The sequence below is a fragment of the Lepidochelys kempii genome, chromosome 4, assembly GCF_965140265.1.
Source record: "Lepidochelys kempii isolate rLepKem1 chromosome 4, rLepKem1.hap2, whole genome shotgun sequence".
Lineage (NCBI taxonomy): Eukaryota > Metazoa > Chordata > Testudines > Cheloniidae > Lepidochelys > Lepidochelys kempii.
In genome coordinates, this window is record NC_133259.1 from 39,286,429 (window position 1) to 39,306,209 (window position 19,781).

The window sequence follows — 19,781 nt, forward strand, 5'->3', positions numbered from 1 at the left end:
GCTCTCCTTTCCTTCTCTGGATCTGCCAGCTTCACTGCTCCCTCCTCCCAGGGAGCAACTGCAGCCTGCACATTTCCGCAGCCTCCCAAACACTCCTCCCTCTTTCTAGGGAGCGAATACAGCCTTTCCCAGCACTTCCATCTGTTACCAGCTTCCTGGCTTATATAGGTCCCAAATGTTCCTGCCCAGATGACTTTCTTCTAATTAAGTCTTCTCTTGCAGCCTTAATTCCCTCCAGCTTGCTGCCTAATAGGCTAATTGGCCCCTTTGGCCTGCCTTAACCCTGTCAGGGCAAGTGTGGGGTGGGCACCGCATCACAGGCTGTAAGAGGGATCGTGAATTAAAACAAGGTCTTTATATATCAAAAATCAGCAACCAGCTTTCATCCTCAGCTAAAGGTTTGCACGGGTTACATTTTCAAGGAGCTTTGAGAGCTTCTCACCTTCTGCCTGCAACAAATATCCTTTAAAGTAAAAATAATGGAAAACTGAGAGTGGCTCTAACATTTCCAGGTACAGTAGAAGCTCAGAATTATGAGCTAACTGGTCAACCACACACCTCATTTGGAACTGCAAATATACAATCAGGCAACAGCAGAGACAAATAAAATAAAAATACAGTACAGTACTGTGTCAAATGTAAAGTACTAAAAAATAAAGGGAAAGTTTAAAAAAATATTTGACAAGGTGAGGAAACTTTCCATGCTTGTTTCATTTAAATTAACATGGTAAAAACAGCATTTTTCTTCTGCATAGTAAAGTTTCAAAACTGCATTAAGTCAACTTTCAGTCATAAACTTTTGGAAGAACAACCATAATGTTTTGTTCATAGTTACGAACAACCCCCATTCCTGAGGTGTTTGTAACTCTGAGGTTCTATTGTAAATCAAGTTGTGTGGTAGGGGCTGGCTCTGATTCTGATACTAACTGAATCAATGTAATACAAGAATGAGAGCTTTCTTCCCAGCAAAGGTAGGATCTGAAGTTTACTTCTTTCCTGCCAAGTTTAACCCTTCACAAAGAAAGTTGTGGGAGACCGGAATTTGCTACAAGTATCATTTTATTTGGATATCCTGATTGTGTTTGGAAGAACTCTGGAGAAAGTTGAAGAAAGATTTCTAAAAGCATTAGTCTGGTTAGAAGCCTATAGACTAAAGCTATTAATTGATAAATGCCAGTTCTGCCGGAGATCAGTCAAATAGATGGGTCATATTGTGTCTTAAAAAGGTGAAGGTACAGATCCTGATAAAATAGAGGCACACGCTTATATGGCCATGCCCACAACATTACATAGACCTCAAGACCTATCTATGATTTAGTGGCTACTTCTGAAGATCTGTGAAGAATTATGCTATTAGTGTAAAGCCATTGAATGAATACCAGGCAATACCAGTGCAGTACAGAGAAAAGGAAATGCAAGTCAAAAACTAAGAAGTCCACAAAGCTTCTTGATAGGGTTGCCAACTTTCTGACTGAATAAAACCGAACACCCTTGCCCCAAACCTTCTCTGAGGCCCTGCTCACTCTACCCCCAATCCCTCCCTCACTCTCTCTCTCTCCCCCACCTTCCCTCCCTCATTCATTCATTTTCACTGGGCTGGGGAGGGTCCCTTTTCGACCAAGTGTTCAGTTGAAAACTGGATACCTGGCAACCCTACTTCTTGAACAGAAACATTATGAGCCCTGGAAATCCTTTGGGACCCGATGAGATGAGACAAGGCCTTCTGATAGTGGAAACATAAGGAACTCTTCTGGTCTACAAGATCAAACCTGAGACAAGGCAGGGTCAAATAAACAGAGTATATAGGAATCTCCTGTTACCCATAGGAGACGTTCTATAACTTTGGATCTGAGCAGCAAAAGGGTGCTGGAAAGAAGTCATCAGACAAAGCTTGTGTAACCCACATACCGTCTGGGTGTGGTGTTCTGTCCCAGCTGGTGGCACCAGGACCACTTAAAGAGAGAGAATTAAATAAATCTGCTCTACAGCCTTAGGTAACAGGCAGTTGGCTTTTAGCTCATGCAGTAGAGACTCATGCACTAAGCTCCTGAGGTCTCTGGTTCAATCCCGCTCACTGATGAGGGTGATTGTCAGCAGCGTTACAAGTGGTGACTCCTCCGGGGTTTCAGCTGGGAAGACTCTGAAGCTCCGGACGTGCTTCCTCAGCTAGGGGAAGTATGTAACCCACCCACCTTCTGGGTGTGGTGTTCTCTTCCATCTAGTGGCACCGAGATCATTGAGAGAGATATATAAAATGAGTCTGCTAACAGCCAGTTGGCTTTTAGCTCATGCACTAAGCTCCAGAGGTCCCTGGTTCCATACTGCCCGCCAATGACTGGGGTCTGTTAGCATTATGCTTGCAGTAGGCCTCCTGGGGCTAATCAGTCATGGAAGTGAGACTGATGTACCCTAGTATGGAGACCAGTTTGTGGCTGAGTCCTTCCCCTTCACTGATGTATAACTATTGTAAAGCAAACTGCAGCTGAAAAAGAAAAGCTCATGGCCAGTACTTTGAAGTTCTGGCTATGGAGACACTATTAGCCTAGAAAAGAAAATATTCTGAGGGGGGGGGGGGAGTTTTTGGACCGGCAGTGCTTTGGGTGAGGCCTGATGAAGCTGGAGCTCAATGTCATTAAACAAATCTTATTCACTTTCTGTATTACACTAGCCCCTGAAAGCAGTGGACTCTGACCCTTGACATATGACAGTTAAAACTTTTAGAGGAACAGCCGTGTTAGTCTGTATTCGCAAAAAGAAAAGGAGTACTTGTGGCACCTTAGAGACTAACCAATTTATTTGAGCATGAGCTTTCGTTTGTAGAGAAGCAAAGTGTGCGTTGTAAATGGCTTGTCTAGTTTTAGTAAAATCCAGCCACGAGGAAGTTTGTGTGAAAGGTTGGTTCTTTATGAGAGTATCCATTTTTGAGAGCTCATTTCATGCTCAAATAAATTGGTTAGTCTCTAAGGTGCCACAAGTACTCCTTTTCTTTTTAAAACTTTTAGTAACCACGTGCTGTGACGGGGGCCAGTAAACAAAGAGCAGCCTCTTACCAACACATTCCTATGTGTTAGTCTTATTCCATGGTGCACTACAGGACAGTTGCATCTACTCAAATTAAGGACCATGAAAAGTTGTGTGTTAAGGAAATACAACACATACATTGGGAAAAGAGCATGTGTTATACTTTGTGTTTGTCTGTAAGGCTCAAATCTTCGTAAGGGTATATACACTCTTGAATGGACATAATTTAGACATGCAAGTATCCAGTGTGTGCACAAATGGGGATTTCGCTCACATGTGTATGCAACCCACAATTTGCATACACACACAGTGCTATCTGAGTACTTGAGCTATGTGCATGCATTTTTTGCATATGACTACAGAGAAGTCATGTAGAATTTAATAGTGACAAAACCAATAGAATGGTATAGAACTTCAATAGGTGTCTATAGAATGTATTCTAAAAGACTACAGAATTTAAGAGAATAAGTAATAAATTATTTTAAACAGCCTATGGAATTTAATAGAAATGAATATCCCTTCAATAGAAATGTATAGGTTAGCCAGAATGAATAGCATTTATTTAGTGGTCCTGAAGGTCCTCAGTATTATAAATACAATGCATAGTATTGACGTATCATCTAATTTGTATGAATCAATGTACATTATATATTTGTCATTTTCTTTTAAAATGATGATGGAAAGACCCAGCATGTCCAAAAGTTAGGCAGGCTATTAAAAATACCCAGACCACAATGATGGGGAGAAACTAACTAGAGCTGCTGAGCTAATTAGATTTTCATAACATGGATTTTGGTTCACACTAAACTTGAAAACTGTAAGGAAGTTCACTTTCCTACCAGCACCCTTCACCCCGTCCACCACAGAAAGTTTTTTGGTTGCTTTTCCTATGTGTCTTTTATCTATGCTTTAATGGTAACACTTGACTACAAATGGGTTGCAAGTGCTTTAGGGCTTCAAAGTTTGCACTCACTAAAGAGAAAACTTTTATTAATCAGGGTTCAGTTTTTTTGGGGGGGGGGGGGGAGGAAAGAAAGATTTCTCTCAGCACAGTAATAGCATTCCAAGCCCCCTGCACATGGGAATTCTACTTCTCACAACTCTCAACTGGCTCATAAAATGTAGAGGCATGGTTTGCTGTGACTACAAAGTAAAAGACTTTGGAGAAAGGAGTGAGAAAACTGGACACTGTCATAAGCATCTGTGGAAGAGTGGGAATTTATGGAAAGTTTGTCAGTAGTAGCCCTATCAAAGCCTCTCCATGGGAGCACTATTAAATTAATAGCACATTCAGATTAACTGGCATTTTTCTGGCAATATATTTTTTATGGCTCGACAGGTATATGTTAATACAAAACCCTGGTTAACAGGGATATTCCTATACTGGAGACGTTTTTTTTTTTGGGTCAAAGACATGTCCTAAATCAATTGTCTACCAGGCTAAAATAGATACACAGCACTAATACTCAGCCTCACCCATGGTCCCAAAACACCCGGCTGTATCTGCTGAAATTATCCATAGTGAACTATTTAACAATGCTGCTATTGAAATTGTTGACATTAAGCACTGGAGAGAATATGGTTGGGCAAGTCACATCTCTTGCACGCTTGGACCACATTCATTCCTGGTATAAATCAACTGACTTCTGTGGAATTAACATCTCTATTTGAATGTCTGTTCTATGCTCTTCCATATAGATTCATATACCATGTGCATCCCCGTAGCATCCTAGTCAGTGTGACCATGTCCTCAGTGGAGTTACACTGGAAATAAATTTGGCCCATTATTTTGATCTGCAGATTCAGGGTATATCTACACTGGAGCTGGAGATGTAATTTCCAGCTCAAGCAGACTGTGTGTGTGTGTTTGTTGTGTGTGCAGACTAGCAACCCAAGTACGTACCTTCAGTTTTAGATGGGTCAGCAAAGAAGTAGTGTTGGTATTGTGTGACCCAGCCAGCACCTGATCAATAAACCCCCTAGGTAAATCTCAGGCTAAGTTTGGATAGCACCTAAAAGTTCAGAAAATCATCTGAGCTTTATCTGAATATTAGGACATGCTTTCTAGCAATATTTCTAGTACCTCCAGTTTCTGGTCTGGTTTGCAGCTTCCAGGCTGGATGAGAACCAGCAAATATGAATATTTTTGTAAGATGTTACCTGAACTTTTTCTAGACGCCAAAAGCATTCATTTCAGGGCAAGTTCTAGTCTTAGGGAAACGGTCAGGTTGGTGTTTATGAAATCCATGCCAGTTTGCCTATTCTTAGAGCTACACTCTGACTTTAAGCCCCTGCCACAGTTAGTGGGGGTAAGTGTGAGCTGGGTGGGCACTGGCAACAGCTCTCAGCAGAAGCATTGTGCTGTTACCAGTTACAGCAGTGTAATGCCGTTGACTTGAATGGATTAACTCGGTTTACAACCCCTGTGAGCGGATAATCAGGCCCATCGTTTGCGCAGAAGGAACACCGCCTGTAGGCTGGAACAGAAACTTCCCCCCCCCCCAATACATTTCCCGGACATCTCCTTTCCTAGCCCAGCTAATCCATACCAGTAACTGAGTGACATCATGGACTGGGGAGAGAGGTGCCAAAAAGCAGATTTATTCTTCCCCCGGAGATGTCACCTCTCCTTTTATCAGGTTACCCTGAAGCCTGCTTTCCACTCCATGACATCACCCTTCTCCCTGCCCAAGTGCATTTCCATCAGCAATGGGAAATGCCATCAGCCATTTCAGTCCTGGAAAAGCTGGATAGTTAATCTGTTCTCTTGCCTTTTACTGGGCCAACACAGTTCTGATCCACATTTTCAAGCCCATAGGTCTCGTGTCACATAGTGATTGACAGATTGCTTTAATAAATGTGCTTCACCACATACCTGACTTGTTTGCCTTCATTTGTCTGACCTCTCCGTCTCCATAGACACAACTTTCCCCACGAGCTTATTGCATGATCTGTAACTAGCATAGGCCCATTGCTCTCCCAGAAGCAATCCTCAAAACAGGAAGCACCTGGGTGTTCTCTATTTATGGGGCAGGTGGAGAAGAAACAGAGTCAGTGGCTGCTGTAAGTGAAAATACAGAATTAACCAGCACCCAGGTTTATGGTGGGAGTGTGTTTTATTAATCAAGAAAATACATTACTTTGCCATGGTGCTTATACACCTTTCAACTTGCATCTACAAAATCAGAGACACTGTCTACCATTTACAGCAAGGAAAGAAAAAAAATCTCTTATGTAAAGTTAAAATACTAAGATCGGGTTTAAATAAATCTCACAGGTATTTTTGAATTTTGGGGATTATTTCAACCAAAGTAAAGGTATATTGTAAACGCAGTGCAAAGGTGATGCGAGGGGTGGGGTTGCCAATGTAACTTGCAGTTTATCAAGGTAAGACAAGACAAACAAACTGGAGCTAGGGAGGCTGAGCTTTAGCTTATCATAAATTGTAGTCATATGATGCCAAACTCTTGCTAATGCTTAGACAAGACTAAGGTTTTTACATGGCCTTTGATGCTCCTAGAACCTCAAGGCATTTTATCATCAAGAGGACCCCAGACTCATGGCTGGCGTACAACATGGGCCATCAAATAGAATAGTATATTTCACCTATACAACTCATGTTTAAACACTTTTTTAATTAATTGGGTATAATAAATTACTGTTTTCACAGAAAATAAGGTCTTTGTTGCTGAGCTGCTTGAAAGCATTCTTGCTATAATTAATGACCATTTACATAGCAACATAACACTTTACACAATGGAGAATACCACCCAATTCTCTTCTCCAAAGAGGTTACAGTCTAAGGCCCCAATCCCCCAAGGAGCTCTTTTCCTTATTCTAATAAAGTTCCGTTTTCAGTATTTTAAAAAATGACTCAGCAATTCTTTATCATGGTCATATGTCAACACTGACTGCTTGATTTATGCTGCCCACTAATCTCCCTTCTCTAGAATTTATTTTAACACTCCCAAACTTTAAACAGCTTCCAACAGACACCTTTATGAAAAAGCCAGCCTGCCACGAAAGTATGCTACATCCTTGATTGCATATTTGGTCCCCCTTATCCACTGCTGCAATACAAATAAATTGGAGAAAGCTAAATGGGAAGGTTAAAAAGGAGAAATGGGATGATATTTGGGAAAGAAAAATATTGACTGAAGATAGGGGAGTAACAGGAGATCCGATAAAAGGTGGAATAATCTTCCAAAGAACGTGAAAGAAGCTCCATTATTCAGATTGGACAAAACACTGGAACTGGAGATAACAATTCCGTAGAAATGAATCACAGTAGGTTTAATCTAATTGATTTCCCCACCGCTCCCCAGTTGTCTGTCAAACAGATAAACCAGTTCTTTGGTGTGTGCTGTTCTAATGTGACAACACTAATTCAGAGAGAAGACAGTACCTGGATTTGGGGAATGTAGCATCACATAAAACGTAAACAGACCTCTTCCTTCCACTCCCACCATATTAGAAGCAAAGCTTCACAATTAGCGTCACTGAGATTTGTGCAAGTAAATATTTATAGAATCAGGCTCTAGCCAACTCACCATTAAAAACCCTGTGTCCATACCAAGAAAAAAAAAAGGTAGCAATGCAAACTCTGTTTTCTTAGCATGAATGACTCATGTTGAGTCATCTCTGCTTAGGCCAGATAATGGTTCCTCAAACTATATAATGAGTTAAGCTTCACAAATAGAAGGCGCAACCTTCATAGTTAGTTGAGCAGAAGGGCTGAAGTGAATCAAATGGGGGTTTGTTGGCTATAACACCAGATATACAGAAGCTTGTCTGTTTTGAACATTCACTACAGCTGAGCGTGGGGTATTCTTCCCACAACACTGGTCACCTGCTGAGAGTCTGAATTGAATTAGGTTACATTATAATTGGATTTTCCTAAGGCACTGCATTAGCATTTTCCATGATCTCACCCTTATTAGCCAAATCATTAATCAGGAGTTGTCTGCTAGTTAAATTATCTGCTGCTACAGTGTCTGTAAGCCAGCTTCATACCCATGCAGAGACAGCAGCTTCAATGGACACTTGGGCTTTTATGCCACAGGTTTCTAAAAAATCGTGAAAAAATAGTTATTCTCCAGAGAATGGTTAATTTAGGATTTTGGTCATGTCCCTCTTGGTCTGCGTGACCAAAAAGGGCGGGATTTGTCTCCTTGAATGCAAAAAACAAAGCGGTTGGAGGAATTTAATTTAATTTAATTGCAGAGAAATCCTTTCCCAGGGATTGTTTTCCATTGGGTCTGAATTCAAATGCTGAAAACATTTAATCCAGGAAGGTTATCATTTTAATGCAAAAGTCTTTGTACATTAATGGGAATAAAAATGGATTGTTATTAATGTGGGAATTATCCTGCATATGGCTGTGAGGGCTGGTAGGTCCACTTGAAAACTCTGCCTTGGTACAATTTAGGGAAGTGTGGTGTGAAATTAGACTCACACTAAGAAATGTCTACTGATTTAGCAAGAACATCCATTAGACTTTTCATGTGACCTAATGTTTAAGGCACAAGACTTACCCCTATGTAAGGCAGAGCCCCAACAGGCTGTGGCAGAATCCCTACAAGAACTGTCCTACTAAAATATATGAAGGGAAAGAGCAGTAATACTGTGAGCAGATTACATCATGCAGTATTTGCCAAACATCTGTCATGCTGATTTCCTATAACGTTTCATGGTTTAAATAGAACTATTCTATCTAAAATGTAATTGTGTTCTCAAATTAAAGGTCAGACAATTATGTTTAGCATTATTAATTACTAAAATCCTCTATAAGTAGAAACTTGTTTTCACGATCAGTATAAATCAGTGGAATATGTCCATTAATATTCCATTTACACAAATATATGCACAAACACAGAATTATGATCATATCCTTTGCAGGCTTTAGGCCCAAGCTTTCTGCTATAGAAATAAATGGAAGAACTGACCATAACTTAAATGGGAGCAGGTTCAGTGTCTACCATGGAAAATTCAACAACATATGACACAATTAGTTATTATGCAAATGTTGTTAAAAAGTAGGGTTGCCATTTTCATCAACCTATTATTAATAATAATCATGTTTATTACAGAAGTGCACTAAAAATGCGGCTCCTTCCTACTAGGCACTGTATAAACACAGAGTAGCAGACAGCCGCTTCTCTGAAGAGCTATCAGTCCAATAAATATATATATGCAGCGAAATGAGTGCAGAATTCAAAATGGCACAACAAATAATTTTCAGAAATTAAATAAAATGGATTGTGATTCTCACACAAGATCACAATATTAATGTGCTTAAACATTTTATATTCAAATCGGATGCAGCATCCTCTTAATCCACAGCAGTAGTTAAATGTTGTATCATAAGATGTTTCTATAGATCCCTGTAGCCAGTATGTGCAGCATCTTCCACAAAAGGAAGGGAAGGGAGTGGTGTTTCCACAGATAATTTAACCAGTTCTTGAAGATCACATCTGTGAAGGATCTATCTGTGTCTCCATCATCACTCCCACCCTCATCCCCACAGGGATTTCACCAGGTACAAACAACATGCACTGGAGACAAAAGGAGTTATAGGCAAAAAACAATGAACAATAAAGTTACAAGGAAACATCAGGCTAGCTCCCAGTCTTTCACAGTATGGGAGCATGTATAATTCATCTGCACTTCTCTAGGTCGTATGCTTTCAGTGATGGACTTCTTTCTCTGAGGAAGTATCTGCAAGTAAATGAATACAAAATGTTTTAAAATTAAAAATACTAACCCGCTTGTGATTAATTTCCCTTTTTCTTACTTGATTTTTTCCCTTGAAGAATTGAAGTTCCATATAATCAAAAGCTTACAGTCCCCACAAGTATACAATAAACCAAAAGAGAAACAAGATGGGTTAGGAATGCCATTATTTTAAAAAGTGGTCAGTGGTTACCATCTCAGAGTCAATTGTAACCTCTCTCAAATACCAGCTGCAAAAGTATATGTTAGGACCTATATGCCACAGCCTTGCACCTAGAGTAGTCTTTTACACTTCTGCAAAGTGGGAATAAAATGTGTCAATTCTCATTCGGCAGAGGTTTACGTCCACTTTGCAGAAGTGTAAAAGACTACACAAGGTACAAGGCAGTGACAAATCTAGTAGTATTAACTCTTAGCACATCTGTGGTTCAAGCATATGTCTATGATAGTAACGCAAATGAGAGTGGACAAAATGTCACCACAGAAAGGAAAATACATGATTGCCACTATAAACACATACATCCTTTCTGAAGAAGTTTCAGCAGAAGTTCCTGAAATGTTGTAACATGTTGCTAGGAAGACCGTGAAAAAGCATGCAGTACATCACTTACAAGCAAATAATTAAAACAACAATAGGAAATACTTCCAAGAGTATTCTGCATTCTGACTATATCAGAGGGAATAATGTACTGCTCCAACATGTTACATCCATCATTTACTTCTGAAATTTACAGTACTAATGACATCCAAATGCAGTTAGTCCTGTACTCAGAAGCCAATCACAAAACCTACCAGCCCTTTGGTTCCCAATTGAGGGAAGAATTTGGATGAACATGCTGAGAAGAGGAAATTAAATCCAAAGGTCCATATCTGTGGCAGGAGATGAAGAGACAACATTGCTGGAATGCCAGGTTTTCATAATAGAACTTTGTCTGTAACATCTACAGCTAGAAGCCAATTTATCACAGAGACATAAAGTGATGAGTATAAGATGGCTAACAATTAGATGATGAATATTTCTCCATCTGTGAAGGTATATATGTAGTGTCTATTCAGCTGACATGCCACGTGGATTACACATCCTCACCCCTGGAAGGATCACCTCACCTTTGATCATAGTACTATTACAATGGCACACCCACACAATTAGAAATAGCAGCAGAATTTACAACGCAATCAAGGACTCATGGTAAGTTTCTGAAAAAGGTCTACTTAGGCCTAATTCTACATTGTCTAGAAGGCAGGTAGACTGCTGTGCTGGCCTGGGGCCTCCTCACACTTGACAATGCAAGATCATGACCAGAGAGATATTTTCTTCCCTTATTTTTTCTCACTGCGGACATTTGCCTAAACATACAATCCTGTGGCTAGATTCTGATCTCAGTTACACTGATGTAAATCAGTGTTACTCCAAATCTGTATTTGTACAGAGAGCTAAATCCCAAGGCATAACATTGTAGCATCAGCACTGACTGTTATAGAAATGAATGTGTCACAAGAAGGAATGATAATTTCAGGTAAGAAGCAAGCAGTAGGACCGATTCTCCATGGCCCGGGGTCTTTTGTAGTCATTTACACCCATTCAAATGAACGGAAAACCCTACCAAATCGGAATGGTAGCATTTTACACCTATTTTGCACAGGTATAAATAACTATACAAGGTACAAGGCAATGAGGAGTTCAGTCTACTGTTTTCATGTTAATATCCTCAGTAATAAAAAAGGAAAGGGTAAAAAACCAAGATAATGTTATAAGCAGAATTATTTCTAAAAAAAAGATTTTTCAAAGGTGCCTGTCAAGTGTCAGTATCTGTAACTTTTTAAAATGTTATTGAAAAAATTAAAGTGGGAGAGGTAGATTCTCTGTGCTTCATGCAGAATTGAGGTGGTGATGGCCTCAATCCACCTTTGGTTTCCCCAGATCCTAATAACTGTTGGGGACCACTTCAGTTCCCGCCATAAATTAGAACAGCATAGAGGTGTCCCCCAAAGGGACAGTCCAGCAGTTGAGAATCAGCCAAGTGCAAGGGCATTCCAGGTAGTTCCCTCCACAGATGGTCAGGGATGGGGTGATATTCAGCTGCCACAATTTAAGAATTACCTTTAAACAAGAAGAATCCCTTGATAAACTGGTTCATTTGGCTTTCTGGCTGCTTTGCAGCAGTGCAAAGCAATTGGCATCGGAGTCTAAATCTGGCCCACAGTAGTTTGTGTTTCAAAAATGCACTACAGTGAAAACAGACGAAGGGAACTGGGCCCTCACTTAAGCACGAATAGCGTGTTTTTGATAGATTCAAGTAATAAACACAGTACTTTCAAAGTTGTTGCATCTACATTAGTGAACAAATACCATGGAACTAATTTTGCATCTTCCTCAGATAATGTATGAGAAAGAAGGAATTTCCCCATGGCAAATGAATGCTTCATGAAACCAACAGGAAAGAATCTAATTAATTAACATCTGTGTATTGACAGTACCAGAATTACCACTGCCATATGAACTCACAATGTAAACCAGAGAAAACCACGTTACTATAAAATGCCTTGATATCTTCCCAATGTCTTCAATCTAATTTAATATTAGCTTATCAATGCATCTGAAGCTATTTAAAATAGCTGGGACCATTTATTGACAGCAAAAGCAGGAAATGAGTACATACTGGAACATCCTATTGCGGAGGCGGGCTGTTAGCGTTTAAAGCCATACTACTGTTTAAATTTCGTCTCATATTTTCTCAGCGGTCATCTCCAACTGGTATTCAGCTGAAACAATATGGCATTTTCTATGATCTTAAGTTGAAGGTGGATTTTGAAACCAAAATTAGAAAATGAAAACTTCTGCTGTTTCAGGAAACAGAAATTGTAGGTCATCCTGAGTGTGTTGATCGTTTGCATTATAGTGGGAGAAAGGATTATTTGAGCATAATTTCTAAAAATGTTTGAAAGAGCTAAACATGGGCTAAACATGAGCTAAATTGTCAAATTCTTAGTTTCCCATGCGAAGACCAGCTCATGAATACATCCTGGTTTGCTGAAAAAGCTTCAAGCTTTATAAAGGCCAACTTTGAAATACTTGTGCAGTTTCAAATATGCATGCATGTAAACACACCTTGGTCTTATCAATAATTTCCCATCAAAACTGGTTTCAGCACTTTCCATGGAAAGTGTTGAGTTTTCAGGTTTTCATTTTTTCTCTGAAAAGTTGTAATTTTCAACAGAAAAAAAATCCATTCTCCCACCAGCTCTAATTATAACATTAGTTGCAGAAGAATGTGTATGTTAAAGGCAAAACTGGCTGCTGAGAATGAGAGGTGGCACTACACTAGGGGTACCTGGACACATCTTGCCTCGAGAGATGTTCAGGTGTCCTGCCACATTTGTGAAATGGTTCCACAGGCTGAGCTCTGCTTACCCCATCTTGGCCTACTTAGCAGCATTAGCTAACCACTCCCATTCTTCCTAGGGTCTTGCAACTAAATCAGTACTGCCCGTTGAGCAGGGAGTTAGATGAGGAAGGACTGTTTTATCCTCTTCCTGTGCACTAAGTCAGGCATCATTTGACCCCAAATTAAAATATATAATGAATATATAAACATTAGGACTAAGAGCTCCAGTACTTAGATCAGGGGTTTTGAAGGGATAAGTGTGCTTCTTCAATATATCTACTGGGGGACCACTAGTTATTTCTTCCAAAATCAAAAGAAACCCAAGATGCATCTTGGGAGCAAAAGAGACAACACATGCCAGCAGCAAGGACATGTGAGCTCCGAGCAATAAATCTCTTTTCCAGAGAAATCTTTATGAAAAGAGGGTTCAGGGAAAGTCTCCAAAACCATTTTTTCTTCCAAACCATCTTTTCAATTTTGCACAATTAGATGAGGAAAGAAGCCAGCTCCACCTGCTAAATAAACTGAAATTAAGTACACTTGCTGGAATTCTTTATCCTTTGCCCCTAAAGCAAATAAAAACAAATTCCAAGAACACTGAGTGTTATAGCACATAAAGTAGGTTTCGGAACTGGTGCCCCACAAGGGAAGCATGAACATGAGAGCAAGGCTAGATTGCAAGAAAGAGAGGAAAGCCTCAGACTTGAGATCTAGCAAAAATCCAGGCACAAAGTAAAAGAGGAGGGGCCAGGTTCAGCCCTGCAGAAAGCAAGTGCAGCTCCATTAGAGTCAAGCCACTGCTATGCTTGCAGGCCCTTGTTCTCATGGGAGACTTCAATCACGCTGATACCTGCTGGGAGAGCAATATAACAGTGCACAGACAATCCAAGAAGTTTTTGGAAAGTGTAGGGACAATTTCCTCGTGCAAGTGCTGGAGGAACCAACTAAGGGCAGAGCTCCTCTTGACCTGCTGCTCACAAACTGGGAAGAATTAGTTGGGGAAGCAAAAGTGGAGGGGAACCTGGGAGGCAGTGACCATGAGATGGTCGTGTTCAGGATCCTGACACAAGGAAGAAAGGAGAGCCGCAGAATACGGACCCTGGACTTCAGAAAAGCAGACTTTGACTCCCTCAGGGAACTGATGGGCAGGATCCCCTGGGAGAATAACAAGGGGGGAAATGAGTTCAGGAGAGCTGGCTGTATTTTAAAGAATCCTTATTGAGGTTACAGGAACAAACCATCCCGATGTGTAGAAAGAATAGTAAATATGGCAGGCGACCAGCTTGGCTTAACAGTGAAATCCTTGCTGACCTTAAACACCCAAAAGAAGCTTACAAGAAGTGGAAGATTGGACAAATGACCAGGGAGGAGTATAAAAATATTGCTCAGGCATGCAGGAGTGAAATCAGGAAGGCCAAATCACACCTGGAGTTGCAGCTAGCAAGAGATGTTAAGAGTAACAAGAAGGGTTTCTTCAGGTATGTTAGCAACAAGAAGAAAGTCAAGGAAAGTGTGGGCCCCTTACTGAATAAGGGAGGCAACCTAGTGACAGAGGATGTGGAAAAAGCTAATGTACTCAATGATTTTTTGCCTCTGTCTTCACGAACAAGGTCAGCTCCCAGACTACTGCACTGGGCAGCACAGCATGGGGAGGTGACGACCAGCCCTCTGTGGAGAAAGAAGTGATTCGGGACTATTTAGAAAAGCTGGCTGAGCACAAGTCCATGAGGCCGGATGCGCTGTATTCAAGAGTGCTAAAGGAGTTGGCGGATGTGATTGCAGAACCATTGGCCATTATCTTTGAAAATTCATGGTGATCGGGGGAAGTCCCAGACGACTGGAAAAAGGCTAATGTAGTGCCCATCTTTAAAAAAGGGGAGGAGGAGGATCTGGGGAACTACAGATCAGTCAGCCTCATCTCAATCCCTGAAAAAATCATGGAGCAGGTCCTCAAGGAATCAATTCTGAAGTACTTAGAGGAGAGGAAAGTGATCAGGAACAGTCAGCATGGATTCACCAAGGGCAACTCGTGCCTGGCTAATCTAATTGCCTTCTATGACGAGATAACTGGCTCTGTGGATGAGGGGAAAGCAGTGGACGTGTTATTCCTTGACTTTAGCAAAGTTTTGATACGGTCTCCCATAGTATTCTTGCCAGCAAGTTAAAGAAGTATAGGCTGGATGAATGGACTATAAGGTGGATAGAAATCTGGCTAGATCGTCAGGCTCAACGGGTAGCGATCAATGGCTTCATGTCTAGTTGGCAGCTGGTATCAAGCGGAGTGCCCCAAGGGTCGGTCCTGGGGCTGGTTTTGTTCAGTATCTTCATTAATGATCTGGAGGACGGCGTGGACTGCATCCTCAGCAAGTCTGCAGATGACACTAAACTGAGAGGAGTGGTAGATATGCTGCAGGGTAGGGATAGGATACAGAGGGACCTAGACAAATTCGAGGATTGGGTCAAAAGAAATCAGATGAGGTTCAACAAAGATAAGTGCAGAGTCCTGCACTTAGGACAGAAGAATCCCATGCACTGCTACAGACTAGGGACCGAATGGCTAGGCAGCAATTCTGCAGAAAAGGACCTAGGGGTTACAGTGGACGAGAAGCTGGATATAAGTCAACAGTGTGCCCTTATTGCCAAGAAGGCTAACGGCATTTTGGGCTGTATAAGTAGGGGCATTGCCAGCAGATCGAGGGACGTGATCGTTCCCCTCTATTTGACATTGATGAGGCCTCATCTAGTGTACTGTGTCCAGTTTTGGGCCCCCCACTAGAAGAAGGATGTGGAAAAATTGGAAAGCGTCCAACGGAGGGCAACAAAAATGATAGGGGACTGGAACACATGACTTATGAGGAGAGGCTGAGGGAACTGGGATTGTTTAGTGTGCAGAAGAGAAGAATGAGGGGAGATTTGATAGCTGCTTTCAACTACCTGAAAGGGGGTTCCAAGGTGATGGATCTAGACTGTTCTCAGTGGTAGCAGATGACAGAACAAGAAGTAATGGTCTCAAGTTGCAGTGGGGGAGGTTTAGGTTGCATATTAGGAAAAAACGTTTTCACTAGGAGGGTGGTGAATCACTGGAATGCGTTACCTAGGGAGGTGGTGGAATCTCTTTCCTTTGAGGTTTTTAAGGTCAGGCTTGATAAAGCCCTGGCTGGGATGATTTAGTTGGGGATTGGACTAGATGACCTCCTGAGGTCCCTTCCAACCCTGATATTCTATGATTCTATGAATATTGTGTGTTGTTTCTGCTCCCTTCCATCTCCCCTGCACACGGTCCTTCCCTGTACTCAAAGCTGTCCCCTCCTCCACCTTTATATATTGCCCTTTTCCCTCTTTCAACCAACTAATTTATTTCCCCTCCAGTTTTTCCCCATCTATGGCATCTGCATTATCAGGAGGAGAAAGATGCACAGGCCTAAAGAGGAGGTAAGTTGCAGAGCAGGCCAGCTCTCTCTTCCTACCAATACTCCCAGTACCCATCCTTTCCACTTTCGTCTAGTCACCCTGCTTTTCTTACTCTGCTCTGGAGACTGGCTTTTGGATCAGAGGCTCTTATTAAATGGTCTCTTGCTGGCAGCCTGATCTCGTATTGCCCACTTTCTGGGCATAGGCTGCTAAAGGCATGTCTCTGCAGGCACAGAACACAGCACACAAAAGAGGAAGAGCTGTGCTCTGCAATCACCCACATTTATTTATGCCCTCAGACAAAATGAGCTGCACTAAGGCATTTTAATAAGATACAATGTGCACCTTTATGGCTATGAATGGGAAGAAGAAAATCTTACGGTCTTAGAAGCAATAAACATGAGTGCAGCCCAGACCTTTCCACTTGCAACTAGCTGTTTTAATACTCGTGGATTCAGTTTGGATCCCACTGGTAAGACCCTTGGAGGTTAATCACGTAGGTTCCTGTGGACATAGAGCATGTTTCCTCCCAAAGGGCACATGCATGGCCGCATGACTTTACCCTGGGGTACAGCCTGATGTTTCTTACCAGACCACTAGCAGCAATAAGGGGTGCCTTTAAGAAATGCTACCCTGCAAATGTGCAAGGGCTTGGAATACACTGATTCATTAAACACACCATAAAAGGGGAAACACATTTAATGTACATTTTTAAAATTAGGCTTCAAGTGGTTAAATTGTTCCCATAGCCTGCAGCTACAGGCAGCCTATGCGGTCTCCTGGCTCCTAAGCTTTTCTGGAGGATACATTTTTCCTAACCTCTAGGGGCCTACTAAAACAATTTCTGGGTGAGTGACTATTTGTTAATATCTAAGTTAAATTCCCTAAAGCTACAGACACAATTTTATAAAGTAACTGGCATGTTCAGTATTAAGTAGACTGAAGTAAAAAAAATACAAACTGACTATACATGGTTACACATAAATACGCCTTATAAACGCACAGTCACTGTTTTGGGAATCTGCAGCACTCTAGTCCAGATCAAATTTTCATGAGACAAGTGAAGTCCTTTGAATAACTGAAGGTGGAGATAATCAGGTATGCTGCTGCAGACTTCAAAATCTGCATTCAGGTTCTCCCAACTAAGTTCAGCTTTCTAAGGCTGACGACAGCTCTCCCAATCATGGCCAGCCAGCTTGGGGCTGCTCTGGGGACAACTGGCTAGACAAGACAGCTTCATGCACTGAAGCTCTTAAGCATTTAAGGACTAAGGCATATACAGCCAGCCAGCCAACCAACTTCCTCCAGGCCAGCTGGCTCAGTAGGACTAAGCTTTATGTACTGAAGTCCTTAAGGACTGCAGAGCATACAGACGGACTGACAGCTTACCCAAAACCAACTAGTTCAGCAGACTGCAGTAGCATTAAGGAGAAACAGGCACTTTACAGTATTGCCAAATCTCACTTATGTGAAACACCTTGTTATGTGAAACAGTTGGGGAATACAATCTGATTAAATAAACAGGACGTTAACGATAAGTGAGGTTCAATAATCAAAGATCTGTCTGTTTGTAAATCCCCAACCATAAAGTCATATTTCACTGCTGTAATCTCTGCAGAAATTTGAAATACAACTGACATTGGGGCTGTTGTGCTTTTTAAAATGCCACTACCTTTAGTGTTACAACTCAGGGTTAGCAACAAAAAAAGTAAGACTTTCTAGTTAAACAGAGATGTGAACATTGTTTGTCTTGAACATTACCATTGTTTGTTTTAGTCTGGTTTTGGAGGGAAAGCTTTTTCAAGGAGAAGTGGGTAGGAGAATTTTTTTCCTCTTTCCTTGTTTTCCAATTCCCTTTGCATTTCCCCTCTTCTCTTGTTTTCATTGTTCCTCCCACCCCAGAAAAGAAAAGAAAAGAAAAATCCCAAAGAGTAGAAACGTCAACATTTTCAAAATGAAATGTTTTGATTTTTCAGGTCAAAACCACCTTTCGTTTAGACATTTCCTTCAATTTTATTTTAAAAAACCCCACAAACACAAAACCAAAACAAGCTCGAAATCTAAATAAAACTTTTTGGTTGACCCAAAGTAAAATTTTTTAGACTTTTCAATTTTCCAAACATTGTGAAAAATGTTGGTTTTGGATCAACCTGTAACTTATTCTATTTTCAATTTTTCAGAACCATCACTGAATGGAAAAATCCATTCTTCATGTAGCTCTACTTCGGTGGTTTGTGGATCAGAATCTTATAGTATGTTTCATATCACACTGCCTATTGTCATATTTATACAGAGTACACACCTATATGACAGAAATCCTTAGTTTGTTTATCAAACACACACATATAAGATACAAATTATGTGCAGATATCGAAGCAGTAGCTACAATAAATACTCATTCACAGATTCATTTTACTTGTGTGAAAGTCATGACATTAAAATATCTGGGCCACATCCTGTAGTTGTTGCTTGAATAAACTTCCTTACTGAAGCAATATTCCCATTGTCACTAAGGGGAAGACTAGAGGATTTGGCTGTATAACTTCAATCCAGTGATAGATTCTTTATGAAACAAAACAAACAAACAAAAAACCTGCCTTGTGATATCACAGACTGATTTGTTGTCTTGTTTATTTTTTTTATGGCGCCATGCTTAAGCACTAATTCAGGAGAAAATCATTAACATTTAATAGCCAGGTTATTACCTAACTGGGCATATATTCAGATAAATGATCCTTCTCAAATTCTAACTACACTATGACTGACTGTACAAACATTATTGTAATTAGAGCTGATCCAAATGGAGAGAAGACAGAGGGGAAAGTTGTGAACATTTCCTAGTTTCCTCAGGTTTCTTCTCCCCGCCACCCCCATTTACTTTTGGAATTTCAAAATTCAAAGTCTTGCCAAAACTCAAAAAAAGTCAATTAACTTTAACTTTAGTCACTCTTTTTATTATTAAAAACCGATTTTACTTAAGTGCACTCAAAATTTGGGACTTCCTTAAGATTAATGGCTAATTTTTGACTAGTAAAAACAAAATATAACCCTCAGAGGCTCAGTGTGGCCCTTTCTAAACTCAACATAATTTCTCTATGTTACAGATTAATTATATACTATGGGCCAAAATGATGTAGCACGTGTTCCTTTAGCTGGGGGTAGAAAAGGAGGGAAAGTGAAAACTCTTTGTACATTTCAACTCATTGAGTTTCCAACTGACTGCCTGTTGAA

The 19,781-nt window shown here is 40.7% G+C and overlaps 1 protein-coding gene across 1 annotated transcript in view; it reads right to left on the minus strand.

The window, feature by feature from the left end:
• Positions 1 to 6,118: 6,118 nt before the first annotated feature.
• TNIP3 (TNFAIP3 interacting protein 3) overlaps positions 6,119 to 19,781 on the minus strand; it is a 97,766-nt gene continuing 84,103 nt past the window's right edge. The window contains exon 15 of the mRNA XM_073341025.1: positions 6,119 to 9,738. Within this exon, the coding sequence (XP_073197126.1) occupies positions 9,707 to 9,738 (32 nt within the window). The 3' untranslated portion in view covers positions 6,119 to 9,706. The remainder of the gene's footprint in view (positions 9,739 to 19,781) is intronic.